Source organism: Pocillopora verrucosa, chromosome 1 (genome assembly GCF_036669915.1).
Source record: "Pocillopora verrucosa isolate sample1 chromosome 1, ASM3666991v2, whole genome shotgun sequence".
NCBI classification, from domain to species: domain Eukaryota; kingdom Metazoa; phylum Cnidaria; class Anthozoa; order Scleractinia; family Pocilloporidae; genus Pocillopora; species Pocillopora verrucosa.
Genome location: NC_089312.1, coordinates 17,355,019 through 17,367,493, shown reverse-complemented (window position 1 = coordinate 17,367,493; position 12,475 = coordinate 17,355,019). Strand labels below are relative to the sequence as shown.

General features: G+C 36.6%; 1 protein-coding gene across 1 annotated transcript; it reads left to right on the top strand.

Moving 5' to 3' along the window:
• Nucleotides 1-6,396: 6,396 nt before the first annotated feature.
• On the top strand, nucleotides 6,397-8,170 carry LOC131784068 (adrenocorticotropic hormone receptor-like). Its single transcript, XM_066174325.1, has one exon. It carries the CDS (start codon nucleotides 6,674-6,676, stop codon nucleotides 7,622-7,624), a length of 951 nt encoding a protein of 316 aa, XP_066030422.1. The 5' UTR covers nucleotides 6,397-6,673; the 3' UTR covers nucleotides 7,625-8,170.
• Nucleotides 8,171-12,475: the final 4,305 nt, after the last annotated feature.

Genomic DNA, 12,475 nt, shown 5'->3' with positions numbered 1-12,475 from the left:
CTCTTTCTCAATAGCTTCAACAGGGGAACTGCACCAACGGTTAAGCATGGTACGCAAAAGCAGAGGTGCTTAAAAAAACGTGACTTTTTTAAACTGCTTTTTCGCGAACAGATAAATATCCAGCTCAATGTCAAAGAGAAAACCTGCGAATATTTGTTAGATCGACTAATGCTTGGGTGAAAATGCAAAGAATTGGAAAATAATAGCAATTTTGTTGTCCATTGGCCGTGTCTACAAATGTGTGCAGAAGAAAGATTTGTGTGAATGACAAAAAAACCCTCTGTTTTCATTTCTCTAGTGAAAGAATAAAATTACAGACGTTTGCATTGTCTATGCAATGAAAATCCCCGGAAACTACATTGGAATCAAGAATAGACAGTTTCTTATCTAACTTGCGATCAAGCGTTCTTGGGGTAGCGTGAAAGTCGGAAGACGGGGGAAGGGCTGAAAAACAACGCCTGTCTGTGAACAGAGAGAGATCTTGACTGAGTCACATAGATGAGCAATCAATCATGCCTATTAATTTATTTAATTTATTTGATTCATTTTGAACTGATCCTTGATCCTTGGTCCTTGATCCTTGATCTCTGATCCCTGATTCAGTGGTTCAGTGATCCTTGATCCAGTTTTTCCAGGAAACCGAAAAAAAGTGAGTCCGCAGCGATCTTACGCGATCGGCGTATAAAATCGCCAGTTGTATCGCCGGCTTAAAGTACACCGCAACCGAAGACGTAAATTACCAATTAACCGTTAGATGTTCCCTAATTTTTGGCAATAACTTTCAATATTTGTACGTTAACTCTGAAATAAAGATGTCAACTACAGCAATAATGACGCCATGGGAGTCATTACTGAGGCGATTAGTTTAACCACTTATCGTACCCAATCGCCTGGCTCATTATTATGATGTTAAGAAAGGTTGCGCGGGGCTGTAAGCAGGTTATTAATGGGACAATTAGAATTGGTTCACAAACTGATCGATACACCTAATAAGGATGCCTTGTTGCATTTCGAAGTTGCGGTGTCTATCCACTTAGTGTACTCTGCGCCCTCGACATGAGGCCGAGGTTTACAAAGTTTGATGGTTTAGAGTGGCGCCGGCCTGCAGTGTGGGCGTCTTATCAGGACGAGTGAACATTACGAAGCTCGCCATCATTTGTATTCTATATTCCACAGGCCGTGTTTGATTTGGAGTTAGAGTCGTCGCCCACCCTTAGTACAAATTTCTTTCTTTTCCCAGCCTTCCGCTGCTATAAAAATCAAAGGTGGCAGCTATAATTTTCCCTAAGATAATGTTGAGCGCTCACTCGCCAAAATAACGCCTGCTCTGTAGAGTGCGGCCAATTCGCGCCTATTTTCGCCTGGATTTCTAAGGTACGCTTACAGTAGATATCTCCAATAACCTCATTGAAAAGTAGACAAAAGAACATTCCTTTCCGATCATTTCATCAAATCCAATCACAATCGACACATTGTAAAACAAAACATAAAACCAAGTATATCGTGCTAGAGGACTCTCAAGTTTTTGTCTTGCTGACGATCTTCTTTCCAACATCTACTGACTAAGTAGTTGAAAAGGAATGTTTCAATGTTGCGCACGTGCAAACAGAAGTTAGTGCGCAGAAGATTTGTTACTTATTTGAACACCCTTCAAACAAAGACCGAAAAGTCAATTTTAAGATCTTGGAATTATTTCATTCCAAGATTGAGAAAAGAGAGTTCTTAATTTCGATTCAATTTTCGAGTTTACGTCAAAAGTGCCTTTGAAGCCAAAAATAGGGTCGGAAAGTGATAATTAACTCGCCAAGTAAATTATCAACAGTTATTTAGTTGACAACTGACAAATGGCCTAAAATCTAACTGAGAACTGATAAATGGCCGAAATTTTAGCTTACAACTGACATTTGTAGACCCTCTTGTAGCAGACGCCACCGTACAGTAAACTACCAGACTGGTTAGAAAGGTGGTGAATTTGCGCAACTTATGGGTTTCAATAAGTGATACGCAAAGGTTCTCGGACGAAACATGAATAATATGTTAACAATTTGATGTCAGTGAAAAAAGTGCCCTTCATTGATACTCAATAAAACCCTGCTATTTTACATATTGATTACTTGAGCGTGCTATTCAACGTATATTGATCAGAGAAAAGATACCCTCACAGTCGAACTGCAACCCGTCGACAGAAGGAAATGATTTTGTTCAAAGGAGAAACGTTACCGGAAGAACAAAGTGTAATATGACTTTTTTTAATCGAGGTTATAGTTTTCCGTGTTTCACCTTCTAATACTTTTGAGTGGAAGGCATCTAATGTCTCCCAGGAATATCACCCCTGAATGAAAACGTTAAGGTCATGTGAATTAAGGAAATGATCGCGAACTCGAAAAGCTCTCGATTGTTATACAAATACTTCCTGTAAGAATCAGGAAATGTAGGGAGAACCTGCATGTCAAGGTTTACAGAGTTAAAAGATGCGTATCAAAATACAATTAACGTGTGATCTCAAAATAAATGTTCAGAGGAGAAGTGTTTGTGAAACAGAGTGGGTAAGGCAGGGTGAGTGTATTCTGTTTATTTAGCTTTTTCCTGTTTATTTAGCTCCTCTCTTTTCGTTTATTAACCGGCCATTGTAGAGATGGACTTTGCCTATGTAGAGATGTGGCCATTTTCTTAAAAAATGTGAAATGATAACAGTGATTGTATGAACCTTCCGCCGGAACAGACGAAAAAGCTGCCATTATCAGGAAGTGACCTCGGAATTTCCACTTCTTTAGAACTTATTGGCATAGTGATCAAGTGCGTGTTCATAGTTTTAATATTTTCGGCTTTAATATGAGAAATTCCTTGTGCAATCGCACAAGATCATCTTATAGAGAACAGTCCTCTCTTTTACGATATACTTTTGAACCACACCTTTTAAGACAAGGCTTCATCATCCTATATGTAGAGGTGATGGTCAGTGCGGTCACTCGTAGTACACAGGTACACAATTTGGATCGATAGGCTCAAAACAGTTTCCTGATATTTGACAGCTTATCGTTTGATAACCAAGATTTTCCAAATGCTACACCGACAATGCCGTCATAAACATTCGTTTTAAATACTAGGCATTTCCCCAACGCAAGAATTTTCCATAGTAACACCACAAGCGCTTAGAAACAGCCTTAATTTATTACCTAGTGTCCCTGAACGAAACCAAATTAAAGTAAGATCGAGTATGAAGATCTATCTTTCTGCAAAGCGTGCCAAAACCTGTATTATTGTTCATGGCCACCTGTTCTGTAAATGAAAAACTAGAATGGCTCTAAACGTACAGAACAGCTTTTATCCTAAATTTAGAGAAAGATGAATTTTGAAGAAAATAAAGGAGAAAGCGTTGAGTTAAATATCCCTATGTCTCTGCCTTGAGGTATTTTTGAATGATACACCCCCCCCCCCACCTCCAACCAGTTTTTGGAGGAAACATAGCTGGTATAGACGGGACCTTCTTCAATAGGGGACATCATATGGCCAAGCTTGAATATGGGAGTTAACTTCAAGTGTTGATAAATTCGAATTTACATGCAAACATGCAATTTGCTTTCAACTGTCTTGTGTTTATATATAAATCAGCGAACCTACAATTTTCTTTTAACTGTCTATGAATCTGCGAACATGCAATTTTCATTACATTGTTTTGATATAAATCACCAAACTGCAATTTTCTTTTAACTGTCTAGATATTAATCAGCGAGCGTGCAGTTTTCTTCCAACTATCCAGATATTTATTTAAATTTAGATATTTATGCTTAAATCAAACACAATTTAACACACGTCAGTTTTAAGAACATCAAATGCTGAGTTGCTTGCACGTAAACTCTGATGGTACCACAACTTCTTACATAACATTAATTCTCTTTATACTGTTTTCCTTACAAAAAAGTTGAAACCTTAATGAAGTTTGTTAAGGGAAAAAGCCCTTCATGGATTAAAATCACTATATCGATAAACTCAGCACAATACCGCCTCGATGTCTTTTTCTTACATGTCAGTGAAGATCCGTGTGGTGAAGATATCGTGATTTTAAAAATGTAGCAATTCTGATGCAAATTAATATCCATGGTGTTAAACGCTTCACATATTGGGGGCACCTGCAAATGTCATCATCAAAAATTGTAATTCAAGGATTGTATTCTCATCACTTGTCTGCTTGATAATGTAATGATTTTATAAGGAGAAATTCTGTCTTGGTCGCTCATAGTAGTTTAAAGGTTAAACCTTTGAAATGTGCTCTTTTTACTGCAGTTCCCTTCCATGCATTTACAACATACATTCCGCAGGAAAGAGCTAAGAGTTGACGGAAAAATCCTAAGCTTCATTTTTCATGTCCTCGCATTTCCTATTTAGCATACCATCATTTTACTGAGTAAGCCTGTTTAAGACGATGAACAGCGGACGAGGGTCAGTTTTTAATACTGAAAACATGAAAATTTCAGCGAACTGAAAGTGCACAGAAATTGACTATTATCTTCGTTTTTGCGAGTTACGAAACGATTTGCTAAGAAGTCTGAAAACAAAGGCATGATAATTTTCTGAGAGCCCCATTTTACATAAATTTTGAACTCTATTTTGTTGTTATTCGAATCGTCTTAAGAGTAGCAAAGCAAACATTAGTAGATGGTGCTGAGCTTTAGTTTCCACTCAAGGCATAACTATCATAGTCATAAAACCATCGCGAACACATCCAAAGCATGAAAAAGCACCTCAGTTTCTCAAGATCTAGCCGAGAATTTCATCAGCTGCAGATTACTGGAATCGAAAATAATGGCCAAAATATAAGGAATGAATATGTCCGTACGACTGTTTCGACGTACGCTTGATTTTTCTTTCCTAGACGCATTATTAGACAGGTAATCATAGTCATAACAAAATTTTCGGTTATTTTCTCAGAATATGGTCTTTATCGGTGTTCTTTCCACACAAAGTAAACTACCCATATAATTATGATATGATCGTTATATATATATATATCGTATCAGATAATGAAAGGCGTATCAACCAGGATTAAAGCATCAGTTGATCACTCCCTGCCGAAAACAAAAATAATGTTATTTCATTTCAAAATGTCCTCAGTATTCAAAAATTGTTATGGTATACACGTCATGCATACGCATGAAGCTCAGTTCTAAATCGGAGCCGGCACGAAGGAGTCGTGGCTGCTATAGTTATCCCCGCTTTGAAAGAAGGTTTTTAATAACATAGAGGGCAAGAAAAAAGAACCTTCAAAGTACATATTTCCTCTAATTTCGAACGGTCAGAAGCAGAAAGTTATTGGCATAAAAATTAAAATTTGCTGCTATAGTTTCAATCTTCATGAAACATTTAAATGACAAGGAAGGCAAAAAGGTATAATTGGCAAACAAAAACCTCTCACAAGTTATGTCGAAAGTTATATTTATTTTCTTCCTTCCATCGTTGATTGAATAGTATCCATGTGTTTGGTTAATATTTCCACTTTTTCAGCTATTTTAGCTTGGTCAATGAAAATAATAAAGGTTTTATATAGGATATTTTAAACGCTAATGAACGCCTGCTGTAAACTTTAGATTCTACTCAATTGTTTGCTATTGGAGATCAATTCTGAGTGATTTTGTGATGATGCAAAATGAGGAAACAAATCCGCAGATAATCTTATATTTAGCAAATAAAGGACGATTTGAAGGAGATTTTCGCAGTTCACAGCCAAGAAAGTTAATAGTATGGAATGTTGTGTCTTTTTTTGAGAGTTAACCTCACCATCCTCCAAAAAAGCTGTATTGAAAAACATTGACATAGATAAGTGAATGTGTCATAAATATTAAAAAGGTTATGTCAGATGAATTGGCTTTTTTGGGTCAGTTTTTAAAACGCACCGACTTAGAAAGAGCCATATCGTAGTCTCGTACCGAAATCTGTTTTTAGGTTGAGTTTTAGGAGAGTAGTTCATAAAACTACTGTGGCGCGCCCGTTTACGAAAGTTTTTCGATCCTTTTAGTCCAAGATTATAATTAAAAATTGATTTAAGCTCTGCCCTAGGATGAATATTGTAGTGTTTATTTCCTTTTACCATCTCGGCTGTTTTTATGTTTTCTGTTGGCAAATGTTTTGATAGTCATCAGCTTCGCAACGGACACTCGATAGGACAATGGAGCTTTAGTGATCACATCCCTTAAGTAAAATGACTCGAATTTAAACGAGTTTCTTCTTCAAGTAATTCAAGAAAGTTTTTCAATGACTGTCAATTTTTATCCTGGTAACAGAATTTTATCCAAATATTTAATGCAAACGATGTCATATTCATCAGGAGGATGTCAAGACCGACCATTGTTGTAATAGAACCCTCATCAATTCGTGCACTTACCAAGTAACTAACGTACATTGTTCACAATAGGAACAGGAGAGACGGATTTTCAGCTCTGTTTCACCGGATGTAGGAAAAATTGCATCGGTAAAACTGTTCTTGGTGTTGCGCGATCAAATTAGATATTCAAGTTTAGCTTTCAGGAAAGGTGTCGCAAGTTAAGAAATACTAGCCAGCTTCAAAACAATTTGCCTCTCATGTGACAAGGCGATTCATTAGTCATCCTCAGCCATATTAATCATCAAATCAAGAGTTTCTACATAAAAGCTTGAGCAGTGTCCGTTGGTGTTAATCATGAACGAGACTGCTCAATCACATCAAGATGAACACGGACATTTTGAAGGAATTCCAACAGCATCAGTCGCGCTTTTGGCAGGAATTTGTAGCGCTTTGCTTGGCTTCGTTTCATTCGCAACAAACAGTGTTCTTCTATGGACTCTTTTCAAAGATCCGTACATGTATTTCCGAGTGCGCCCTACAACTTTCCTCGTGGCAAGCCTCTCGCTAAGTGATTTACTTGGAGGAAGTTTCGTGCAGCCTTTGTACTCAACATACATGCTTTGCCATCCATGTCGAGTTAATTTACCTAGCCTACACAAGATTTCTACTATTTCTTCTCATATTAGCACCAAAATATCAATTTCAACGGTCGTGGCGTTATCAGTGGATAGATTTCTGGCTATAAAGCTTATTTGGAAGTATAGGACGCTTATAACAGTTCGAAAGGTCGTCATATGTGACATTTTGATATGGCTCTTTTGTGGGCTGTTTGAAGCATGGCACTCAATAAGTACATCAGAGGAAATATTCCATATAGTGGATCTTCATCTTCAGTCTACGGCTCCACTGACAATACTTTGCGTTGTCAACGCAGCGACTTACATTGAATTCCGCCGATATTCAAGAAACGTCACGTTTCTGCAACAAGACAATGGAGGAAGATCGCGCGTTTTTGCTCGGAACATCGGTCTGGAAAAAAAGATCGTTTTGACAATCATCCTGATCACGATCGTGCTGTTTATATCAATTATGCCCTACCTAATTGTTACTAACTTGAAGGAGCAGTGTCTCGAGGAACAAAGCAATGTGTGTGATGGGCTAGCTTTTGAAATAACAAGAGCTCTATCAATGTCGATGTTGTGCGTTAGCTGCGCTGTAAATCCGTTCCTATACGCGTGGAGACTACCGCAGTATCGACAAGCGCTAAGAGCTGTTTGCCGCACAACTTTCAATAGGTCTGATTGACGGAACCGAACTACGTGTATTAGTCAAGGTTTACCAGCCTTTCCGATTGCTCTAGGCTCTGGAAGTTTAATCGAACAGAACACTCCTGCAGGGGATCAAATTCAACCAAAGCAAGAGCGACTGAAATCGCTAAGACTTGGGCACGAGACCAAAATGCTATAACTGGAGCGCAATTAATTTTGCTGTTTATGAAGCGTGTAAAAGGAAATATTAATATTTTTGTTCAATCCTCCTCGATCTTTGTAATTCAGAATTTTGTGATTTTTTTTTTCAAAGGGTTAACAGACTATAAAGTGAGTGAAAATATTAAAGCTTGTCTCAAAAGCACAAGACGTAATTTTTAAAGCTCGAGTGAAAAATGTCTTAAAGAGGAAATTCCAAGCTTAGCGACAAAAAGAAAAAACACCTTTTAAGTATCCACATTTTTCATTATTTTTTGGGACGACGCTGAGTGAAAACTTTGTAAATTGAATGCGATTGAAGATAAACAGCGGAAATGGAGCTTTATTTCTCAGATTTTAACAAATTTTTGAACAATAAATGTTGATTCCGGGTAGTAAAGACTGTTGATTACACGAAAAAAGTCCTATAAATATGATAAGGCCAAATTTCTTGGCTTTGTGATTTGAAATCCGAACGATGTAAAAAAACTGTTAAACTTTTTTTTTCAGTCAGTTACACCACCCAACATTGCATCGAGAAAATTTAATTTAGGTGCCAGAAAATTCAGTGATCAGCGTGAGACGAGTTGATCAAAGAGTTTTAATTGGTTGTCTTTAGTGCACAAATGACAAAGTCTGGTGGATTTCCTAAAGAGTAAATATACATCCATTGTAAAAGTACAAAGCAAGGATGACAGCTGCTTTATATATCCGCTTTCAAATGTGAAAAACTATGGCTTAATTAAACTGTTGTCAGATTGTATCAACAACTTCGTATGGGTTAACTCATGCTTTGAAAATTTGTTTCTACACGGAACCAGACAGCGAGATCATGTTTATAACTTTTTAGGTTCACATTTTCGCTCTTTCCACTGAGCGGCAATCGGACATATTTCACTTCCCAGCGGCGAAAAAATGACACAACTAGCGATTTTATACGTGGATCGCAGCGATCAGCGCATAAAATTGCCAATATCTGGCATGTCGCCTAATAATGATGTTGCATTTCGAAGTTGCGGTTTCTAACACTTAGCGTGCTCTGCGCCCTCGACAAGAGGCCGAGGTTAACAAAGTTTGATCGTTTAGAGTGGCGCTAGCGTGCAGTTCGGGCGTCTTATCATGACGAGTTAACATTAAGAAGCTCGCAATCATTTGTATTCTATATTCCACCGGCCGTTTTTGGGTTTTTAGTTTGAGTCGTCGCTCACCCTTTGTAAAAATTTGTCTTTTCCCAGCACTCGCACACCAGAATAACGCCTGCTCTGTAGAGTGCAAGAGTGACGCCGTCGGAAAAAAAAGGCGCTTAAATCAAAGGATTGACAAGCCGATGGTTTTATTCCCTAGCTTTTAGTAATTTGGAGATCTTTGTTTCGAACTAATCGAAAAGCATTGGTTGGTGGTACTGGGCTTTAGTTTCCACTCGCGGCATAACTGCCATAGTCATAAAAGCATCGAGAACACATCCGAGGCATGAAAAAAGCACCTCAGTTGCCAAGATCTAGCCGAGAATTTCATCAGCAGCAGATGACTGGAATAAAAAATAAGGGCCAAAATATAAGGAATGAATATGTCCGTACGACTGTTTCGACGTATGCTTGATTTTCCCCTCCTAGACGCATTATTATATAGGTAATCATGGTCATAACAAAATATGGCTTGTTCGTATCGTGTCTCGGTGTTCTTTCCACATGAAATAATTAAACACCCCATATAATTATGATATGATCGTCATGTCGTTAGCAGATCCAGCTTTAACAAAATAATGAAAGGCGTATCAACCAAGATTAAAACATCAGTTGATCACTTTCTTCCGAAAACAAAAATGTCATTTCATTTCAAAGTGACCTCATTATTCAAAAATTGTTATGGTATACACGTCGTATATGCGCATGAAGCTCAGTTCTAAATCAAAGCCGGCACGACGGACTCGTGGCTGCTATGGTTATCCCCACTTTGAAAGAAGGTTTTGAATAGCATAGAAGGCAGGAAAAAAGAACCTTCAAATTACATATCTCCTCTTATTTCGAACTGTCAGAAGCAGAAAGTCACTGGCATAAAAATTAAAATTTCCTGCTATAGTTTCGATCTTCATGAAACATTCAAATGACAAGGAAGGGAGAAAGGCATAATTGACAAACAAAAACCTCTCACAAGTGATGCCGAAAGTTATATATGTATTTTCTTCCTTCCATCGTTGATTAAATAGTATTCATGTGTTTGGTTGATATTTCCACTTTTTCAGCAATTTTAGCTCGGTCGATGAAAATAATAAAATTTTTTATTTAGGATATTTTAAACGCTAATGATCGCCTGTTGTAAACTTTAGATTCTACTCAATTGTTTGCTATTGGAGATCAATTCTGAGTGATTTTGTGATGATGCAAAATGAGGACACAAATCCGGAGATAATCTTACATTTAGCAAATAAAGGACGATTTGAAGGATTTTCGCAGTTTACAACCAAGAAAGTAAATATTATGGAATGTTGTGTCTTTTTTTGAGAGTTAATCTCACCATCCTCTAAAAAGCTTTACTAAAATACATTGACATAGATAAGCGAATGTTTCATAAATATTAAAAAGGGTATGTCAAATGTCTTTCCTTTCTTCATTTAAAAAAATACCGAGGTTATCATCTTTCCACAAGCTCAGTGGAGAGTGAGAGACTGATAGAAACTTTGTTATTTGAGTAAATATCCAGAGAAGGATAAAAGGCAAGATATGGTCTGCATAACTTTCTTATTTTAATTTTATAACCTATTAAGCTTAGCCATTTATATTCTTGCTTTGTGCATTATGCGGACGCCAATTAACGCCTGATAGAAACAAAGGCAAGATGTGGTCTGCATAACTTGATAAATCTTAAACTTTTGAAAACCTTACGATCTTGAACCTTATTTATAGTAGCCGATCACATCATACTTATTTCTGAAATACTATTTTTAGCAGCAAGAACATTCTAGACACTTATGATGACATATCCTTAAAGTAATTCAATAGAATGTTTTGGAATATGGAGAAGTTTCTAGCTCAGTTTATGCAATAGCATTGTGGTAAATCAATGTTCTATTAATTTCTGGAGACTTCGTGACATAGGTACACACAACTGACATGTTTGAGAGAAGCACGTCAAGCACTAAGGTATGATTGTCAGTTTGCTTTTCACTACTAGCAAACAGCTTATTTATATCAGCTTTGAAAACTTCTGTATCCTCGCTTTTGAAGAAAAGCATTTCCCACAAACATTTAATCATTAAAGACATAAGCTACCAGCAACAGGTTTTTCCAGTTTCATAACATCAGATTCTCATCACATTTTTTTTGTTCCATTTGAAAGCATAAGAAAATTTTAATCATTACAATATAACGAAATCCCTCATTTTATTGTTTTAGTCCGCCTAGTGACCTAGGCAGAATTTCTCCTTACATTATCAGCACAATATCAAGCACACAAGTAATGAGAATAAAGAAAAATATCAATAAAGGATAATTGGTTGATCCAATTCCAAATTCTCCAACCTAACACCACTTAAATTGTATGGCAGACACTAAAGAGAATTACCAATAAAATCTCGAAAGTTAAAGGGTTATGTAACTGTGTACCAGAAAGACAGCGAATAAATGTAACATACTCCAGTAGTGTTCTTATGTACAATGAAGTTTCAAAGTCATTGAAATTTAGTTGACTTTGTGATTCAGATTTTAGTTTTAGAAATGTGTAATATCTCTTTACATGGATGAAAAGAGAATGCCATTTATGAATTTTAAAATAGTAAATGCAAAAAACTTAAAGATGGAATTTAAAGACTGCCAAACTATGGCATATCTATTCACTGAGATTTTAATCATTGGCTGGCACACGGAGATATAAAAGAGGCTCTATGAAAAAGACCAGGGCAATAAAATTTAAGTTTCAGGAGGAGCATGCGACATTAACTAGTTTACGATGTTCTCACCTGAATTCAGTCTGTAAAGAGAACTATGCAACACTTCTGTTTTATTTCACACTTGAATTAACCCTTTAACTCCTGTGAGTGACCAAGACAGAATTTCTCCTTACTATATCTATACAGTTATGGGACAAAAACAAAATCTGTGAGATAACTTCTTTCCCATTCACACCACGACTGTGTAAAACATTCCAAACGACAGGACAAGAAATTCCTTGAAGAATACAAACACTTTGTAATGTTATTCGAGTGATGAACACAGGAAAAAATTTAAGATTCCAATGTTAGGAAATGGTGTGTTTATTATTGGCATATTTTTGGTTTATCTTTGAAATAAGTGAATGACATACCAATGTTGGTAAAGTGTTATATATCCCAACATTGGCAAAACAAAAATAATAAACTAATATTACTAAAGAGGGAACCAACATTGGTAAAACAAGATATGTCAATATTGGTATAGATGAAACCAATGTTGGTAAAAGGAAGATAATTTATCAATAATGGTATGGAGGAATCCAACATTGGTAAACAGAAAATAATATACCAATATTGGTGTAGAGCAATGCAATGTTGGTAAAACAAAAATAATATGCCAATAATGGTATAAAGGAATCCAACTTTGTAACAGAAACAAAATAATATGCCAATATTGGTAGAGAGGAATCTAATGTTGGTAAAACCAAAATAATATGCCAACATTGGTAAAAGTAATGTTTTTATTAAGTACCAACACTGGAT